A 21,262-nucleotide genomic window follows, 5' to 3' on the forward strand; every position below is an offset into this window, starting at 1 on the left:
TGGGGTGTGCGCGAGCGCGCGTGTGTGTGGGGTGGGGGTGCATGCGTGCCAGTGCGTATGGGCGCTTGAGTGTGTGTTGGGATGGTGCAAGTAGTGATGAAACGTATTCTGCACTGTGATATTTTCAACACCACCAAATTCCACTCCAGCTCCACCACACATGGGAATAATCTAAACTCAAAGCAACATCAGTGCGTGCACTCGTGTGTGTGTGTGTGTGTGTGTGTACACGCGTGTGTGATGGTCTCCAGTCACAAGCGACTATTCTTCATATTCCTGTCGCCTACTCTTCTTCCCTCTCATCTTCCTCTGTCTCCAAAACAACGCGCGCGCACACACACACATAAACACACACACAAAACGATTGTATTTGTCTTTATCAGGCCCTCCATTTTCTTCGCCCCTCCTTGTGTTCGTCTCCTTCGTTCAATATTTCATGCCGTTGAGAGCGTATCTATTCTGAGCTCTCTCTTTCTTTCTCTCTTTCTATATACGCCCTCTCTACCCCCTCTTCCTCCATCTCTTCCTCGTCTTAAAAAACCCTCTCTCCACACATCACTCTTGCTGTCCTCTCCCTCTTTCTGTACCTCTATAAATCTCTACACCCCCCACCCGCCACCCCCACTCTCTATATCTCATTGCACTCCTAATGTTCTGTGCCCCATCTAACTTTTTCTCCCAACCCTGGCTTCCACTCTCTCAGTTCCTCTCCTCTCCCTTTCTTTACTCCTCTTCTCTCTCATCTCCTGCGTCCTCCTCTGGATCAGTTTGCGTGACTGTTCGAAAGTATCAGCTCCCCTTCTCCTTCCCTTAACCCCTCACTCCTTTTTCTTCCTCTTTCCCCCTTGGATTCCCCTCCAACCAAAACACATAGAAAGCCCCGTTCTCTCTTTTTGCACCTCTTTCATTTTTTTTGGCATCCACCCCCTCTTCCTCATCCAATCTTAGTGGCACCTTTCCTTCTCTCCCCCTCTTTTCTTTCCCTCCTACGACACTCTTCCGTACTCATCTCCATCTCCACCCCTCACACACACTCCCCCGGTCTTCTCCTCCTTGCTCTTAGGCTGTACCAGTGTTGTTTTAGGCACAGCGGTGAAAGGTAAACAGAGAAATTGAAAATTCGTGTCAGTCAGTCGGGTGAGAGAGGGACAGGGAGGGAGGGAGAGCAGCAGAGGTGGTGAGGGAGCGGGAGGAGGCGGGAGGAGTGTCAGTACAATTTACTAACACAACAGTGAACAGCGAAGCAGGCCAAGAAACGGAGCGAGCAGGAGGCAGAGTGAGAAAGAGACTCCCAGTTCAAGAATGCCATCAGAACAAAAGTATTCAACAAAAAAAGGCTTTGCTGTATATTCACATGATGTTCATGCACATACAAGAGCCCTGCTGAATTCATCTCTGCAGTGCTTACTTCCTGGTGCCCCAGGAGAGGGATGTGAGCCCTATAGGGGCCTAATATCCAATTATCAGTGCTATGAGAAAGCTCCGATTAGATTTCGAGGTTTCAGAAAGAAGCCCTTGACAGATGTGTTGTTGGCCGGCTATGGGTTGGAAATGTCATAAGAGCCTCTGTGTCACCGCATGCAGTCAGCCCCGAGGTCGTTTCTCATAATAACCCCAATACAAAAGTAATCCAATAGCACTGCAACCCACGCCTGAAAAATCCAACCTGGATGATTAGAATTGACAGGGGCGTTTGCTGAAACAGAGCATGTCAGCATCTGTTTAAGGGAAACCAAATGGAAAAGCGAGAAACCGAATTTTTATTATTCAAAAAAGGACCAAAACCGTGCCTCTGTGAGGGACAACTTTGTCTTCTTGATCTATAGTTTCCTTTAAAACACAGTCATATAAGATATTTACTGCCAGTATCTTGTAGCCTGTATACACTCAGTCGCCCATGTGCTATAGGATGAGATATAAAGGGCATGTTTACGTAACTGGTGATTTAGATTTCCTCACCTGCTTCTATAGTCACCTTTTTTCCGTTCTCAATAAACCAATTTAAAATATTCAGTGTTTTTGTTACTGAAGAAATAGAGATTGGATAAACCACAGACGCTGCTGTTAAAGATGCACGCTTCACAAATATTCTAGTCTTTTAACCGTGTCATCCCACCTTATAGGAGGAAACATCTTGAACTGTTTATTTTTTTAATGACTGGGAGAAATAATTATTTGATCACTTCTGCTCACTTCTAAAGAAATGAACAGTCTCTATTTTTATGATAGTTTCGTTTTAATAGAGAGAAACAGAAAATCATCTATAAATCTAGAAAAAAAAACCTTCCACATTACATAAAAGTTATAAATTGATTTGCATATCATTGAGTGAAATAAGTATTTGATCCCCAAGAAAATCATGACTTATTGGCGAGCACAGCAGTAGGACGTTTCTTATAGTTGGTCACTAGGTTTGCACACATCTCAGGAGGGATATTGGCCCATTCCTTTTTACAGACACTCTTTCGGTTTATTGGCTGACACTTGGCAACTCACAACTTCAGCTCCCTCCACAGAGTTTGTCTAGGACTGAGGTCTGGAGGCTGACTAGGCCATTAAATGACCTTATTGTTCTTCTTTAGTCATTCCTCTTCTTACTTTGGTGGTATGTTTTGGGTAATTTTCATCTTCAGTGTTCTGGCTGAGGGAATGAGGTTCATACGGCACATGGTCCCATCCATTAGTAGTAAGTCATCCTGTACCCTTATCAGAAAAACAGACAATGTTTCCACCTCTGTGCTTGACTGTGGGGATGGTGTTCTCTGGGTCATATTCAGCATTTCTCTTGCTCCAAACATGAGGTGTCTTATTGATGCCAAAGAGCGTGCTTTTTAGTTTCATCTCACTACGGCACTTTCTCCCAAGCTTCCTGTGAATCGTTCAGATGTTCACCGGCAAAGACGGGCACGTATGTGCACTTTCTAGACCAGGAGGATCTTGCAGGCAGTGAAGGTTTCGATCTACTACGACATAATGTGCTACCATTGGTGTTCTAGGTGACTTAGGTCCTAACTGCCTTCAGATCACAAATAAGCTCCTCCTGTGTAGTTGTGAGCTGATCCACCATCTTTCTCATTTCGTCACGATCACCCTCGCCCCATGAGGTAAGATCTTGTGAGGAGCTTTAGACCGAGGGCGATTCGGTTGCTATTCTGTCTTTTTCCATAGAAACGAACCCAGCATTAAAATTAGAGACTGTTCATTTCTTTGTAAGTGAGCAAACTTACAAATTAAGCAGGGGATCAAAAGATTATTTCCCCCACTGTAAGGTTACACAATAACACCTGAACAAATTTCATTTGCAATAAAGAGGCAATGAGATGGAAGTTAAACCCCCAGAAAAAGTTAATAAGTGTCCCTCGAGTTTTTAATATTGCATCATAGCCAGGAATAAAACTGGTCAACATTATAAAGGCTGTGTGATAATAACTTGGGAAATTTACTTATTTTGTGAAAAATGAAATATATCCGACTGCTGATTAAGATGCTAGTCAGCAGTTAGCTTAGCACAAAATCTGAAAATGGAAAGTGTGTTTTTATTTTTGAAACTTTTTTTTATTACTGTTTTCTATCATGGTGGCAGCATGCAATTAAAAGTGGGCAGGTAGAGGAAAAAAACAAAGGAGGGGGGCTTCAGAAGAAAGCACAATTTATACTGAGCTGAAAATAACCTTGTTCATATTTAGCACACAGAGTAACCTCACGCTCTGAAAGAATATCATTTTCTCAAAGTTCAAGCACCAGTCTTTTTAAGGCAGAACGATTGAATACGAGACCAAATATTCACTAATTAACTGTACCAGATGTTTGACTGTGCTGCTGTGATACTACACTGTCTAACAAGATCTATGAACTGGACAGGCTGAGGAAGAATGATAGACAGAGGGGCAAGGAGAAAAGGAAAAAGAGGAGTGCTTATTAAAAAAAACAGCCTCCTTGATGTAACAGAGATGGAGAGAGAAGCAGAGGAGATCTGGACACCACCAGAAACAGAGCTAACAAAGGACAGAAGCAAACTACCAGGTAGAACGTTGCACACAGAGGAGAGAATTTTCATCGAAATCTGAGGGGGGAAAAAAGGTGAGAAGAGGAAGCAAGGATGGACAGAGACAGAGGGGGATAAAATGGACAGCTCGTGAAAGGGTTGGAAGTACCGGAGAAGACAGAGGGATTCCCCAATGGCATTTCATCCCTTTCTCTCTCTTTCTTGTGCCCCTTCTTCCCATTTCCCTCCTTTTTTCTCCCAATAAATCATTCTGACTTATCCTTAACCAACTCATTCCCAGCAGGCAGCTAGAAAACTGTAACAATCTTTCTCCTACCTGCAATTTCTCTCTTTCTCTCCCTCTCTCCACGTGTCTCCTTTCCTGTCTGGTCTGTCTCTCTCTCTCTGTATCACACACACACAAACACACACACCTTAAACACATGGTTGTGTCAGTGGAGGTGAAAGTGGTGGTCGTGGTGGGGAGGGGATTACACCTTGTCCCTGCAGGACATGCAAAGAACTCAGAATCTATCAGACACTGTCTGGATGTGATCTATTTGTGCATTAAAAAAAAAAGGCTGAATCTTAATATTACAGAGGCACATGACTTATCTGCAAGGGTACAGTTTGTATATTTCTGTGTATTAGTGCCCGCAGCGCACGGACGAGCCTGCGTGCGCTGCACCAATAACAGAATAGCAGGTGATGCTCCAACAGCGCTGTATTAAACTGACTTACAGTGTCTGGGGATCAAAGACGGGCAGTTGTGGAGAACAGGCCTGCAAGTGCGCCAGTGTATGCGTGTTTGTAGCTTTTGTAATAAACGGAAACATCCGACAACTCAAGGATACACACACACACACACACACACACACACACACGCACACACACACACGCACACGCGCACACACACACACACACACACACACACACACACACACACACACACACACACACACACACACGTCCTTCGGTGTGTGTGTTTGAGTGCGGTGAGGGGGTATAAATACAGATGGTCGCTGCAGACTTCTCTGGCACCGAGGGAGATTCGGAGCTTTTTACTTTCACGCCATCGGTGGAGGTCGAACAGTTGACCAAAAGAAGAAGAAGAAAAAACTTAAAGTTGCAGTGATGCCTGATGGACTGCAGCTCGGCCACGATATTGGAGGAATGCGCTTTTGTCGCTCGCTGGGGGTGGAGTTAAAAAGTGAACGAGTGCTGCCTACCAAACAGAGAGAGGCGGAGAAGGAGGAGAGAGAGAGAAGGGAGAGAGACGGGTGGGCAGGGTGCTCACCGTAAAGGATGGTTGTCGGAAAGAGTCTTGAAGACCTAATGAAACTGGCTGCTTGAATTGTTTGCAGCGATAATAGAGCTCAGTGGTGTGCTTTGCGTTTCTCGGATCCTTGGACGGAAAAAGAACTGCAGTAGCATCCTGATAAAGAAGAAAAAGAACAGTTAGGGACAAAAAGAGGTGGACTTGCTCAGTATCTTTGATTTTTGCATCGTTTTTTCATCCTTCATTTTTTTTTCTTCAGTAGCCTGAGCCTTGTTTTTTTCCTTCCACATCTGCAGCACGTAACTCTTTCCCGGCGCACCGGGCTGTTTGGTGCTCAACGAAAGACCGACCTCCCGTTTGGACCCAGTACCGTCCTCCCACACTCCTCTGGCGGGTTCACAAGCAGCAGTTCCCGGTGAGAAGAGAGGATCAGCTCAGTCAGAAAAAGCAGGGGGGACCGCACATACGGACAATACTCCCCCCCCTCCCCGTTTCTTTTTCTTTTTTTTTTTCCTTTTTTTTACTTGAAGCCCCCAGGATTTGTTGGGGAGGGAGGGAAGGAGGTCTGGTTTACGGAGGAGGGGAGGGTTCTCAGTTACTTTACAGCGCTATAGACTTTTGAGTTTTTCCAACACTTATTTACTACATCAGGTATGGACTTTGAACGTTTTGTATGAATGCATGAAGCATCTGTTTTCCCCCTCTCCCGTTTGTTAGGCATTTGCTGGGATGTTTGAGTCGCGTTGGTTGGTGGGGTGAAGGGACCGAGAGTGTGGCCGGAGAGACCAAAGGATCGGAGGCCGAGAGAGGAGCCGAGAGCATGGCTCTGGTAGCGCTGTCTCTCTGGGTGCTAATAAGTCTCACCTGGGCGAACCTGCTCCAGGTGTCAGCCAACAGGCATACCGTTTACTGGAACAGCTCTAACATACAGTAAGACCCCATTTTTCTTATGTTTACCAGTCTGTGTTTGTGTGTGTCTACTATTTCTCTTAATCTGCCCCCTCTAAAGGGAAGAAAATGATGTGCTCTGTCTGGCCCGAGCTGACGTATTTGTACCATCACACTTGAACTTCATCAGTTGTTTATTTCTCTTGTGAGCCTTGCTTCTAAAGCCTCTATCAGCCTTGCAGCAGTCACCTTCTCTGTCTGTCTTTCTTTTTTTTTAAACTTAATGGAAGAAATGATGTAGATCCACAGGCACTGTTTAAGCAGGCCTCTCACGTTTCTCCTAAGCTATTTTTGAGCCCCAAACAGCTCTGTCAGACCCCTGCTGTGAAGTCAAGGTGGCTCCAAACCATCTTTTCAACACCTTCTGTTGCACAACTGGTCAGACATATTTGGTTTCTGTTCCCTACTCAGCCACCAATCTCTGCTTGTAACATTTTACCCCCCCCCCCCCCCCCCTTCTCTCCCCATCTCTGCTACACCTATGGTGGATGAGAACAGAGAGAAGAAAAGGAAGGAAATCACATGTGATTCTCTTGCCTTCCTCTCCTCTCTCTGTCTTCTCCTCTATCTGGTTCAATTAGGAGCACTTCTTCATCCTGACCCCATTGTGTTGTAGCAGTGTCACTATTCAATCTCTCCTTCCCGCTCCCTCTCCAACTTGCTCTCTCCTTCTATCCCTTCCTAACCCCCTTTCTTGTTTACACTCAGTCCGTTGGCCTTTTTGTTATCCTCCTAATCCCTCGCTCCTCGCCCCTATCTCGAATCAAGTGAAAAAGCTTTTTCTCTCTCTCGTCTTCTTCCCCCCCCCTCTTTTTGGAAAGCTGCCTTTCTAATACTGTCCTCTTGAGTTCAGGGCTCTGCCACTGGATTCTTAAGAATGAAGCGTCAGTCTGCTGCAACACACTCTGGGTTTATGTTTCCTGGTAGAATTCATAGTAAAATGTTGCATGTTTTAACAGCCATGTTTCAACATGGCCTACAGGCACTTTGTCCTGCGCTTGAATGAACACAGATGAAACGTGGAAGCCATATTTTTAGTAAGTTGTTAGATTTAATATAGTCGGCTTGTCTCAATAATGTCAGAAAATCACAGCTTTATGTGTCAGAAGTACAGAAGAGAGCACGCACCTACCTTTTCGCGCTCCATCTTGCAGTGAATCCTGTCTTTGTGCACAAAGTGTTTCGGATACCAGGTGTCCCTCAGAGCAGCTCAGCATGTGATATTTACCTCTTCAACAGAATTTACCGACCTCCTCGAATGAGCAGTCGGATAAATAGCGGTTCTTTTATGACTGTGCTTATTAAAAGCATAAACAAAGTGAAAGGTCAGAAAATACGGCGTTGTTTTACTTTAAGGAGGATGAATGAGTCTGCCCGCCAACGGTTACTCAAGGCCAGTGATTTTAGTTTACAGCGTGGAATAAAACAAAGAGAGGCAGGTGTATTTATATCTCGCAGCAGAATTACTACACATAAAATGCTGCGTGAAGTAATAGACGCGGAAGGTATGAGGATATTCGTTGTGACGTGAGTGGAAACAATATTAGTTTTCCTGAAAGTAAGAAAATAATCTCTGCACATTTTAGAGAGTAATATTGCACGCACAGTTGCTGCTAATGCATTTTAGCCGGTATTTATTCTCCAAGCACCGCCCGCGTGGAAGGTGCTCATATTCAATTTCTATATCCCCCCCCCCCCCCCCCCCCCCCCCGCTATAAAAATTTGATAATAAATGCTAATGAAATTCCACCTTTGCTTTTTATGTAAGAGACAGAAGTTGATTTTGGTAAAACGCAGGAAAAAGAAACACGCTAAAAGGCATAAAAGAAAGGCGAGACGTGAACCCCAGACCTCGGTTCAGTCAGCTCGATGTAACATGAGCTGCGTTAACCTTGGTGAAGTGCAAACTCAATTAAGCAATTTCAGCTGATTTTTTTTTTTTGTTGTAAATTCAGCGTGTGGTCATTTTTTTCTTTCTTTTTTTTTCTTTTCTTTTCTTTTCTTTTAGAAAAAGCAGGGCAAGAACTCAAGCAGTCTGGAGCAGCCTAACCTTTAACCCTACTGTCCAGGACTCGAGCACTGCAGAGCCCAGCAGTCAGTCTTTTCTTTCTCGGCAGGTTCCCTGCCTTTACTGTTTTCATCCCAGTGGCAGAATATTCTTAGCCCCTGCAGTGTGAGTCTTTTATAAAAGACTGTGTTTAATTAAAGAACAAGCCGCATCTCAGCGGACCTGCCTCATCCCTGATCTTCCCCGTCTTTTTCTCTCTTTCTCGTTCTCACTGCACACATGCACAATGACAATGCACGAGCAGTGAGTGGGGCTAACTTTTTCAATTCAGCCTACTTAGTGAGTTAGGAGACAAAGGGGCCATGGACAGTGGGACATAAAAGACAGATAAACGGCAGGAGAGCCTGTCTAATCTACTCTTTCATTCACTACTGAACCATTTTTCTGCAGCGCAGATCCTATTTCCAGCATTTATTTTAATCTCTGTACTCAACAGCACAACATCCGACATTTGTAAGGTTGGCTGGCGTGTCTTTAGCCGTTGGCGATCCGCCTCCCTGGAGTTTCTCTAACTTGCAGTGTAGTGTGGAGGTTTAGAAGGCCAATAATAAGCTGTAGTATTGCTGTCAGATTGAGTGGTAAACACATTGTAAAGCCTCAGGACCCAGCAGTTTCTCAACCAGCTTCTGACCCCAAGCCACTCATCAACCACAAGAGACAGGCTGAGACTGTTACCAAGCATTAACTATTTCACACACACACACACACACACGCTTGCAGAAATGTGGGTCTGCAGGCCTACATTTGTGCGCATGCTAGCTCGCCCACTTACATGCGCAGCTTTGTGTGTGCACGTAAAAACACACGCACATCGCTGCTGTGTACTTTTTTAAACTTCTATAAGATGGATTATTTCCCACGTTTGCGTCTCGCACAAAGGCTGGTGCCACCGCCTATCAGTCACTTGTCACTGATATCCCTGGGCATGAATGTGTGTGTAACGGTGTGCATATTTTTTGCGTGTGTGTGTGAGAGTGAGTGTGTGCATGTGTGTTTGCCCTGTTACAGATGTCTGTGTTCATTGATGGGTGACCGAAACAAAAACAAATCCATCAGCCTGTTAAATCACACATTATCTTCCACCACCTGGCAATTAACCACTGCTGCGAGTGTGAGCGCGCGCGTACGCGAGCGTGTGCGTGGCTATACATGTGTATGCGTGTAATTTAATAACACAGCAGTTAACTGATTTGCATAATAGATATCTGCTGATATCTCTTAATTTATCAGTTGTATATTTTTCAAGCAATTAGGCTGCGGATAAACAAACACATAAGAAACTGTAGGCATTACGTGTGCGTTGTGTGTGTGTGTGTGTGTGTGTGTGTGCGTGCTTGTGCGTGTGTTTGTTCATGACACTGTCACCTCTATGCATACCTCTGGAATAAAGCCAGCTGTTGCAGGGAGAATTTACTCCTCATACCAATGCACATGTGCATGTGTGGTAATCGATGCCAAGGTGGAACTTGTTTTATATTCATCCGGCTTGTCGGAGTGAACAGAGACACGTCACGCAAGGCAGGAGAGAAATAATGCCAGGAATATGAGAAGACTGAGGCGGCGAGAGAGAGAAACACTGCGAGACTGGTTGGAGAAGGGAGGACGAATTCAGGTGGATGCTGTGTTGAATTGTAATAGGGCACGGGCAGGGCGGCCTTCAAAATAATGATGATAATAATGCCTGGCCGGTGCCCTGATCCGCGCGGCGAGTTCGTACACGCGGCTGTGCCTGAGAAAGAAAGAGGGAGACTCTAAGACAGACGGGAGGGTCGAGCAGGCCAATCAACACTCTCCTCGACAGCAACGCAAAACTATCGGTCTCTGAGCCCTACTCGGGACAACAGTATTTACATTTATAAGTAGCTGCACAAAGAAGAGTATAACTCACAATCACCAGACCCGTGGCATGCATGTGTGTGTACAACCCATCTATCCGTGATGTTTGAGGTGCCACAGCTGTGATGTGTGTTGATGCACCCTTGCAGCAAAAGCCTCACACAGGGTTCTAACTGTGCTATAGACATATTTATCAGACTGTTCATTAGTAAGGAATCATGAGGCCACATGGTGTACAGGTGTGTGTCCATGCGTGGTGTCAGACGTTCACACAGAGATGTCATTAATTAAAAGCAATAGGGAACACCTGTGTGATGGATGACTCCTGTTTGCGTAACAAGATTCAGTGGTCTTCTCTGTCCTGCGCTGCTCCTCACTCTTTATATATGCGTGTGCATGCTGCAGTCATTTTTTTCTGATTGGACAGTCATTGCTTGGTAGGTGAGAGGAGCAATAAGAGATGCAAAGGAGGAAAATAAATGAATTTTTTTTTTTTTTAAACTTTGCAGATGAGCCAGATATAAAGGGTGTGTGTCTTTCTCTCATTCTCCTGAAAGCACTCATAAGGTGGTGGTATTTTAATTTAATGTCGATTTTATGCGATATTTCCTGCTTTGTCAAATAAACTTGAACTGCATGTGCTAGAAGGTATGTTGCATTGTTTTGAGTTCTTCTTCACCTTTCGCCACCTACACTTTCTTCCTGTTTCTTCTCTCCTCTCCTCTTTTACACTTTGAAATGTTGACTAAAGCCATTTGCCGTGCATCTTTCTCAAAGCTCACACATGAAACACTCAAAAACCCTGAAAAATCAAGCCCACCATGTTTTGGTTTCTTTTGTTTTTTTTTCTGCATCTCGATTGGCCCTTTCATTTCCTCAAATGTTGTCTCGCTTACACCATCGACTAATCGGAAGCGTTGCTGTGAAAATGAAGTACTGATGTTAAGTGTTCGTGCTTGCTTGGCCTTGGGTTTAGCACTAACTGGTCACTGTAATGGTTGGATTCAAAAAGAGCTTTTGGGGGGTCGAGGTGTGGGGGAATTTTACGGCTGTAATTCTACTAACACACATCTGAGAGTCACTGTGAGTCCGGCAATTGTGATCAAGCCTGGCAAAAAGTAAAGGTCTCACAGGTACAAATATCTGACCCAGGATTGGTATTGATTTATGTGACTGCTGATCTTGTTCTGGTGGCTCAGTGGTTAGCAGAGGGTGTTGTTATCAAGCCTTTTAGATTCCCTGTTAGAATTACCAACACTGTGTTGTTGAGGAGTAGAAATGCTTTCACCTCAGAGCTGAGTTAAACAGTCTTTGCTAAATTAATCTTCCTACACGACCTCGGTAAGAGAAGTAAACCATCGATCTAGAAAGAATATGCCTATTTTTATGACCAGGAATAATTAAAAACTGGTGCATGTGTTTGATAGTAATGTGGTTCCCTGTATTTATAATCCTATCAGTGTTTCTAACTGGTTGAGAATTTATTTTTGGTTGTCAACCTCATGGGAGGTGGAGGTGTAGCTTGGTGGGCTGCAGTGAGCTGCACATAAATGCTGTATTGTTGCAGACCGAGTCAGTTTTAAATTTCATCTGCGTTTTTACACAACCTTGTCGTGAAGAAATACTGAATAAATCAGTATTTCTTATAGATCAGTATGTCAACCGGCCAAAACGTCAAGGCTAATCCACATATGACCAGTATGTATTGATAATGTGATATCGATTTACTTGGAAATTGTCAGTGTTGGGTCTTGGATGAGTGACCTATGCGATTAATGACACTGACTAATAAAAACAAACACATATTTCGGACACAGAAACCTCTTTCATTGTATATTACAAACAGTGATTGGTATTGAAGCTTTGTAGGTCAGTGGGTATAATCAATAACGTGTTGCACATAATTTCCAGATTTGCCCTTAGTAAAAGATCTAATCACACTAGTATAGTAGTGTTTCATCCAGTCTGTAACTTAAAGTTGGTTTTAATTGCTTCAGTATATGTCTACATCTACTGGAATGTGCATGTATATTTATGAAGAAAGCACATATTTTATTTTGGAAATTCTGTGCTAATAGTCACAGTTTGACTAGGAAAAGCTGATTTAAATAACAGAGTAGAAAAGCTTGATCATGCAACAGACCCAGTGGTGTGGCTCAAATCATGCATCAATATGAGATTAATTTCTTTAGAAGCTGTTATTTAAAAAAATTTTCTAGGTTGGTGCTCGTGTGGCATTTGGAACGTGCATGTGTTTCCTTATTGGTGCTTCCAGCCACTGCAGTCTAACCAAAGACGGGACTAAGAGTGTGAGTGATTGCTTTTCTTGCTGTGTTCTGTGTTAAGGCCACTGTATACTCTCACAGAAGTGCTGTCTGGACAGTCTTAAAGTGATTAAAAGCTCAGGTGTTCAGACACGGTGGGCGAGTGTTGTCCAATTAATGCAACTTTCCTAAAGCAACAATCTGACAGCCACACCTGGGCTCTGGCCAGGTGTGAAAATTGGGTGATCTCAAAATGCGGTGCAAATTCTTTCCTCCATCTCACTCGCTTCACTCTACTCACTGCCCAACACTCACTGCTAAACTGCACTGTGTTATAGTAACAGTGGGATTGCTTTTGTAGCAAAGCACAAGAGATTGCAGCCAAAATAGGATCTGAAAAACAGCCAGGGACAAATATGAGTCAGCTCTCCCGTTACTTACTCTCAGTGTTTTTGAATTACAGTAACTCTTCTGTGGTCCTCAACAGAGAAAGAGTCTTACTACAAGAAAATCAAATCATTTTTAAGCATTGAGTCTGTTGTTCACCATTTCCATTTCTGCGTTGTCTGGAGAGGTGGGCAACATAGTATACAACATATAGTCTCAAATTTACATCATGATACCAAAAAAAAATTGCAATAATGATATTTCTGATGATACAGAAAAAAAATTAAAATGAACAGTGATTGATTGATGCTTGCAGGCAGCAGAATTTATAAGTAAATGAAGGGCATTTTTCATCCTTCATTTCCAATAAAATGCTGTCACTGATGTCACCGTTTCTACTTTGAAGTGTGAATCTATTGAAACAAGGTGCCGGCAGCAGCATTATATTACAATAGTAGTGACACAGCATTAAACACAGTGACACAGCGTCACTCAAATGAAAGCACAAAAGTACCCCTGTAGTGTTTTTCTGGGAATTTTAAGTAAAAGTAAAACATGACTTAACAGTTCAGTTTAACAATAGCCAACGTAACTTTATGTTGTAGCCCTAAAGGTGTATATACACTAAAACAGGTGTGTTGTTTCGACCTTTATCAAGAACAGTTTACTTGCATGTTTTGTTGGAGGTTTCTGAAGTAGCTCTCGTATTAGGTGCTCTTCCTCTCAGACATGCCTGGACTTGTCATACTGTTTTCTGTATCTGTGAGTGTTTCTTGTTGTTGAACATAAACCCATGACGTTGCAATATGACACTTTTATATTGCATAGTTATTGTGAACTCTATGGTATGGCACAGCCCTGGTCGTCTAGTCTCTCACCTAAGCGTACTCCAAAAATATTTAACCTTATATGCATTGCTAATAGTTCTGCTTTCTTCTTACCGCTGTACCACTGACTCAAACTTGACCACTTTCTAAGCTTAAACAGATGCAAATCACCGCTTACCTTAAAATGTAAATGATATACTTGCACAATGGCACACACGAGTTCACACAGTCAAACACATTATCATCTTTTCTGTTAATGCTCTTAAAGTCGAGGTCTGTTCAGCATAACCTGGAGTTTATCTCAGGACAGAAGCAGTGTGTGCACAAATCAAATGGTGACTGCAAAGAGGAGTATCCTCAGAAATCACGTTGCAAGAACAAGAGGGGCCACATCAGAGTCACCGAGTCACGCAGCGCTTTAACTTAAAACGGTGCCGTTTGAAGCGGATGAATTGCCTTTTTCCTTGACGGCCAAATTATTGAATGACCGTCTTCCCTTGTTATCTGTAGATTTTAGGCAAAGTATGGGGTGCAACAAGAATTTATCTTTCCCACCCATGTGTTAAATTTGAGCAAATTGTCCGCAGAGAACAAGTCCCATAGCGACGAGCTGGAGTCAGAGCAGACAAAACACACACACACATAAACACAGATGCACGCACTTGATGTTGTTGTTGATATGTACATAATACTCTGAGCCGCTGTCTAAGCTCCAGCAGTGTAATCAGGTGCTAATAACAAGGCTGCGATGTTTACAAGCTGTTTTGGTGTGTGTATGTGTGAAGTATATGTGAGCATTCTCTATATTCTATTCCCCACCAGCGCTCTAGGGGCTTTGGGGGTACTAATAATGACTGTCAGCTCCTGCACAGACACACACGGACGCGCACGCACACACCAGATGCTCCAATGGTGTGTTTGTGACGCGGCTAATGATAGCAGCAGAGCGGCAGTCTGAGGCCATATGCTGAGCCTGATCACAACAGAGCGGAGTGGTCTAGCGTTAATAAACTCTACTGACGTGACAATTAGTATTCCTCTGCATAAAGACAGTACAGTTCCACGTGAAAAATGCAGCTGTTTGCATCCAACTCTGCACAAACCAGGAATCAGCTGATGCCAGCCAGGACAATACAGAGGCGCAGCAGGGAAGGAGAAATGTTTCTATTGTCACTGCTCGCTGGGTAGAAATGTTGATGTTTATTGTTGAGCTTCAGTTATGAATATTGTTATCGGCTCGTCAAGACGTAAACATCATCAGATCTGAATTGTGAGGGAATGATGGGAGCTTTTATTGGGAAGTTAGCTTCTCTGTAACAGGTTTTCGTAAGACAGGAAGAATTGTGGTGTGAAAGTCTTGACTGTGAAGGTTTGTTTTAGCACCTGGTAGTAGGGAAAAAGGTCCTCACTTCAGCAAAATGCACAGGACGCAGAATTATGCTTATTCCATCCACAGAGAGACAGCATGTAGAGAGGGAGAGAGTCTTTAATTGAGGTTTTATCCATTTAAGCTGTCACTAAGAGGCCAACTCTGAAACCTTTTAACCACTCTCTTCTCAGTAATGACACAAATCAGAGAGGAAATGTGTTTGTGTCTGAGCTTCAGTGCGAATGTGTGCGGGTGCGGATGTGTTCATGCGTGTTAGCGTTTGTGAAGCAGGAGGGTAATTATGCGGAAATTGGGAAATGGCTAAGTGAATTATGACCTTGTTTCAGCAGAAGGCTTTAATCAGTCCCAGCCAGGCCAGGGAGGGAGGCAGAAATGTTCGCTGCACAAGCACTCTGCTCCTGATGGCCACAGCAGCCAGTCAGTAAAGCTGACAATCAGCCGGTCTGATGGGTCAATGCAAAGCAGTCACTCAGACTGCTTTAGTCCCAAAACCACCTGCAGAAAATGTATGCATGATGATAAGACTGAAATGAGGGTTGTTGCATTCATGACACTTTGGTTCGTTTTTCTTCATTCTGTATCTGCGCAGCACATAGACTGTACATAAAAGATGCAGCCACTGAAAATTCCACCCGGCGTCATCACCATATTGTTATTCTGGAGCCAGCAGCAGCCACATTCAGAGAAAAAGAAGTGCTCTGCTATTGGCTAGTAATAGCAAGCTTGGATAGCAAGCTAATGGGTGCAATGTACAGAGTTAAACAACAGAGCAACAACAGCAGCGATTTCATTCTTCAAAACTGAAGCAAAAACTTCTTGAACACCTGCCAACAGGCCATATTATTTTTGATATAATTAATAATACTGCAGAAGTCACTAAAACCACAAACACTGTTGGGAGAGCTTCACTGAGACGAGGATCGGCTGCCGCTCACTGTGTGACTGAGTGACCCCAACTTTAAGCCTGAATATAAAAAAAAATAGTGAGTTAAACAGTGTTGTAAACATGCTAATATCATCTCTAAGCTTGAGCATTTAAACCTGTTGATCTAATGGGTTTGACTCCCAGTTTAAGCCGTCCCCAAGTGGCTACTGAAGAGTACTGTTGGTTAGGTGGGCTGGTGATTTATTTTCATTATCAATGTCATGTGACAGGTATACTGAAAACACAGAGCCTCTTTTTTAATTTTTATACAGCCTTGGTGCTAATTAAAAAAAGATTTCGAAATGCAATTATATCACTAAGATCATTGTTATTGAAATCACTTAAATGGACATTTCCATTACCAATTAATATATTATCTGAAGTCTAATCGACTGTAATATTCTCAGATAATTTGTGTGATATAACAGGACAAGTGAAATTTGCTTGTTACATTTTAATAGAGGCCAGAGTCACATGTGACATCACCAGATTGCTTGTTTTCTGACCGCTAGCTCAAAATCCCCAAAAATGTTCAGCAGAAAAAGCTTAACCAACTAACTCATATCTGATTGATTTCATGTCCGATTATTGTAGCTTTTGAAAGTGTCCTGTTAATCGTTTTACGAGGCCCTACAATCCAAACGAACATATATATACCACATATTTGTCGTGATCAAAAGTGGAAACTTGGTTTGAATATGACGCAGGAAAAGCTGAGGTTTGTATTTGTAGCTATAGCTTGCTTACTTTGTGTGCATAAATCACGACTACAAGTTTTGGATTCATTTTGGAATGAGCTTGAAAAGATTGTTGTGCCGTAATGTTAACTGGTTCCAGGTGGTGCTGCATAAAACAAGCTGTATGATTTTATTTATTTTTTTATCAGAAAATATGTAGTAGTTCTGCCAAGCATGCGCGTGCTGTTGATGTTGGTCTCAATCTCCGTTTTTTTGCCTGTGATTTCCTGGTGGTTTTATCTGTGCCTTCATTGTTAATGTGTTTGTGCGTACACATGGATGCTTGTGTGTGGGTGTTAAGTGTTCATGTACAGCATGAAAAGCTCCTGCTGTTCTGATGTGTGTAGGGCCAGCCATGCTGCTGTCAGTCAGTGTGCCTCAGAGAGCCTGTGCCGCTCTTGGTCTGGTTGTCTATTTCTGCCAAAGCTGGATCGATGGTGTCCTACAGACTCTGCACTCTTCTCTTGGATGTTTCAGCCTGTTCCTCTTCTCTCTCGCCGTGTATCTGCTGCTCGGCCCTCCCTCCACCTCTTCATCTCACTTGTTGGCTCGGCCTCTTGGCATCACTTCCTCTTCTCCTCCTCATTGTCCTCCTCTGCATCATCCTACTACTCTCAAGTCTCTCTTCACATCAGACAATGAGCTCTCAGTGCGTGTGTGTGTGTGTATTAAGTGTATGCATTTATTAGAGCTTCTTTATGAGGGATTCCTCTTGTTGTATTCACATCTTGTCCAGGTTGCACTTGTGTGGTGAATGCCAATGTGATGCAGCGGTTCTGTACTAGTTTTAACTGGTATGCGTTTGTGTGTATGTGGCTTTGTACCAAAACAGTTCATTCTACAGAAATTAAGCCACAATGATTCATCAGTTCATTGTCTCTCATTTGAGGACTTGTGTGAAATGTGTCTGGTTTTGGATAAAAACAAGGTATTTCACATTTATTTAAAAAAAAGTAAATCATTAAGATTAAAAATAATTATTTTAACTACTTTTGGTCAGCAATAAGAATACAGTTAATATGTTGTAGGCTAAAAAAGGAGTTTATTAGTTTTTAGCACAAATTTCCTTAGAGTTTTAAAATGTGATCTATTTATATATTCCATTATGTGTATCTCTGATGAGAAGACTGAAAAAAAACTTACCTCAAAGCATTACCTCAGGCTGATGGAAATTGTGTTGGAAACACATGAATTATTGAGAGATTAGCTGATGATTCGAATCATAATCTGCAGCCTTAAATTGTAATTTTATATTGGTTATTGCTGTATTGTTCAATTTAAGATGCTAAAATTTCAAACTCAGTAATGATAAGCTGGAAAATACTCAGAACTTGGTAAAGTTTTCAGTACTAGTGGAGAAAAAATTGACAGAAAATTAAGACGCATCGTTTTTTCGTAAAGATCCAACAAATCGTAACATCAATGACAAAATTGTGTTTAAGTGCAAAAAACATCTAACTGTAAGGTGTGTGTATGACAAACACGTTAACACTCTCCTAGTGCAACAAAGGAAAAAAAAAAAACGAGTATTTTTAGGCCGTCTGAGGTAGTGCTCTGCTTTTGCGTCATTCTGCAAAATATTTGCTTTTGCGACACCAAGAATTGCTTTCGTTTTTTGGCATTAACTTCGACTGCATTATTACATAACTCGTTGACTTTATGTATTTACAAAAATGACAGATTTAAATCTTATTTCCCTACTTATTTATAGACACCATGTCCTGCTTTTTTGTCACTGGTGTTACTTTAAACATTTAGCACACGTAGCCAGAGTCACAGAATATTAAAAATTATACAAAAATAAATTATATGTTACCATTTCCAATCAGGTGTATGCAGCCATCTGTTTGCTATAACTATGAAAATACTTCAAAATAAGTAATGATTCATTCCTTAAGTTTAACATAATTTCATTGATTTAACTTTATTATCATGTCAGTGTCTGTGACACGTTTTATTTGAGACAGGAAAAAACACACACACAGTAACATCGAGGTAAACCGTTTGGAGACACTTTGTTTGAACGTTCCTGACAAAAGGAGGATTATGTTATAATATTCTGTGAACAGCTTTTGATAAAGTTTTTCTATAGATGGGCGTCAATGATGTTACCATTAAGTAAGTAACAGCAGTGACAAATTTTCAGGAAAAATGCTTTTAACAAAATAGCTGCTAAAAGGCATCAAACCTGTGAGACATACTCTACACAAAAACATATTATTATTATTATTATTATTATTATTATTATTATTATTATTGACAATAATTTTTTGCTGTTTTTATTTTCTTTGTTTTTTACAAAAAAATTGGGTCAAACCAGTGACTTAAAGTGTCTTATGAAATTATGAGACAGAAGAGAAAAATTACAATACATTCTATAGACCGTCAGGAAATATGTCTCAGGAAGTCAAGTGATGTCATCAATGTCATGATTTTATTTCAAAATTTTATTTCTTAAACGGAAACATATGTGACATAGCTCCACGGGACAATTGCGTTCTTTATATATATCACATTTATTTTAAAAAATTGTTATGTCATGTTTATTGTACATTTGATAGGTACACTTATATTTTTGTATTTAAAAACATTTTTTTAAACTCAAAAGTGTGTTTATCCCGGGAGAAACCCTTGTGTGTTACTTGCGCCTATATATTAAATTAATGCCTCCAGAAGGTTTAATTGTTTAAATAACATAGTTTGTTCTTATATTATTTTTAACAGAAATAAAAAGGTGTTTTTCAAGTGTTATATTTCTGCAAAGGCTAGGGACAAAAATCTGATTTGGCTCTATTTTTTCATTGCTGATCAAACAGAGTTGCTAAGTTAGCCTGCCACTGGTTTTGTCTAGTTGCTGGTAGACTTTTCTCTGCTCCAATCTGGGATTTTAGGAGAAACATGACACCTTTTAGACACAAATAATTGTGTTATCCTGATAAATTAACGCTGTCTCTTAATGTTTAAGATGGCCAGGCTTTACTAACCTCACGAAATTCCTCATAAAATGTTATTCAGTCTTGTGAAGGTTCACTGCTGTTCAAGTGTTCAGCTGCTACTGAGTGGAGAGGCTGCGTGAAGGTATAAGTCAGCTGGAGGAGGCAAAGATAGGAGTGTTGGTGTCGACACTGCTGGATATTAGTGTCTAATCCAGTAGTAATTTTTAATATCTTTTCATCCCTGATGTCTACAAACGCCCTACAGGTAAACTGATGATGACAAAAACTGATGATGACAAAGACATCAGAGAAACTGATGATGACAAATATTATCTTGATACATTGTCCTCTATAGCGATGGCGTCACAATCTGTAATATGTAACAGCATCTTTGTAAATGAAGGAAAATATGCCCTCAAAAAGCAGGTATTAAGTCTTCACTGCAATCTATTGTGAAGGTGTGTGTGTGTGTGTGTGTGCGTTATATTATTATTCAGTTTTAATAATTTGTCAGTTAATTGCCTCTCTGATTTGCTTTCTCATTTGTTCACCATTTTCCTCCTGTGAATTGCTTTTTCTTCACTGTGAGTTAGTTAACTTGCTCATTTTACACTTATTCATTTAATAAGCTCGATGATGAGGAGTCGAGAAGTTGTGACTCTGTTACGAATTTTCTGGGGAATCCATTTTCGAGCATGTTTTAATCAATCAGATAATGTTTGACGCCAGTGTGTCATTGACGTATTGGAAGAGAAAGCAATGCAATACACAGCTTTAATGATATTTGGTCTCCTAATTCTCTGGGTGAAAACCAATAGATATAATCAATTTATAAAATACTTTATTTATTTATTTCTTGCTGGAATCCACTAATAATTGTGGTTTTGTGGATTTATACATCTGAGGAGCTCCATAACAGCTATACAAATCTAGTGCTTCTATAAAGCAGCTGCAGTTATTGATTTACATGAAATGGATATTAATAAATCTATGTATGTATTGTCTATGCTTGCTCTGTTTTTAAGCATGTTCACGTGTGATTCTCTGAATACCTTTGAGTTTTCGACCTTTAGTTTGGACTTCAGATGTGTTTTTTTTTTAATGTATGTATGTTATATATTTTAATGAGGTGCATACATGAGTACACTGAAAAGAGTTGATGGTTGTCAGTGGAGGGAGAGGAGGATGGCTGAGAGCTAGCAATGCTGCCTGGCCTCTACGCTAACACCCACGCTGTCTGTAGGCTCTACTCTCTTCTCCTAGCTTTGAGGTACGGCAATGTGGTAGCGCCACCGTAGTAAGACTGCATATGAATGAGTGTGTACTATCTCTCAGCCAAGTTCTCTGTCCTGAGCGCCTGTCTTGTTTTTAATGAAAGCTTTAAGTCCAGGACAGCTGCTGGAGGTGGCTACATCCACTTTCTTTATTTCACATGTGCGATGGCGAGGGAGAAGGAGGGTAGAGGATTGGGGGGTGGAGGGGCGCGTGGAGGATGTGGGGGTTGCAGGGTTGTTGTAATGAATGTACTGCAGTTAAAAAGAATTCTGTGTCACTTCCCGGGAGAGAGGGAAATAAAGGTGGTGGCGGGGGAGAGGGAGATGTGGGAGGAGATGTTGGGAAATAGGATGTGTTGTGTTGATGGAGCTGAGTTCTTCGCAGCCAGACGAACTCTCCTCCCAT

At 41.8% G+C, this 21,262-nt stretch overlaps 1 protein-coding gene across 2 annotated transcripts in view; it reads left to right on the forward strand.

Annotated features, from left to right (window-relative positions):
* Nucleotides 1-5,028: 5,028 nt before the first annotated feature.
* efna3b (ephrin-A3b) overlaps nt 5,029-21,262 on the forward strand; it is a 74,257-nt gene continuing 58,023 nt past the window's right edge. Inside the window, exons 1-3 of one of the 2 annotated variants that reach the window (XM_026183649.1) lie at nt 5,029-5,459; nt 5,561-5,679; nt 5,982-6,194. In XM_026183649.1, coding sequence (XP_026039434.1) covers nt 6,085-6,194 — 110 coding nt within the window. In that variant the 5' untranslated portion in view covers nt 5,029-5,459; nt 5,561-5,679; nt 5,982-6,084. Of the gene's footprint in view, nt 5,680-5,981; nt 6,195-21,262 lie in introns of both variants that reach the window. The other variant, XM_026183650.1, reaches the window with a different exon arrangement.

The sequence above is a fragment of the Astatotilapia calliptera genome, chromosome 11, assembly GCF_900246225.1.
Source record: "Astatotilapia calliptera chromosome 11, fAstCal1.2, whole genome shotgun sequence".
NCBI classification, from domain to species: Eukaryota; Metazoa; Chordata; class Actinopteri; order Cichliformes; family Cichlidae; genus Astatotilapia; species Astatotilapia calliptera.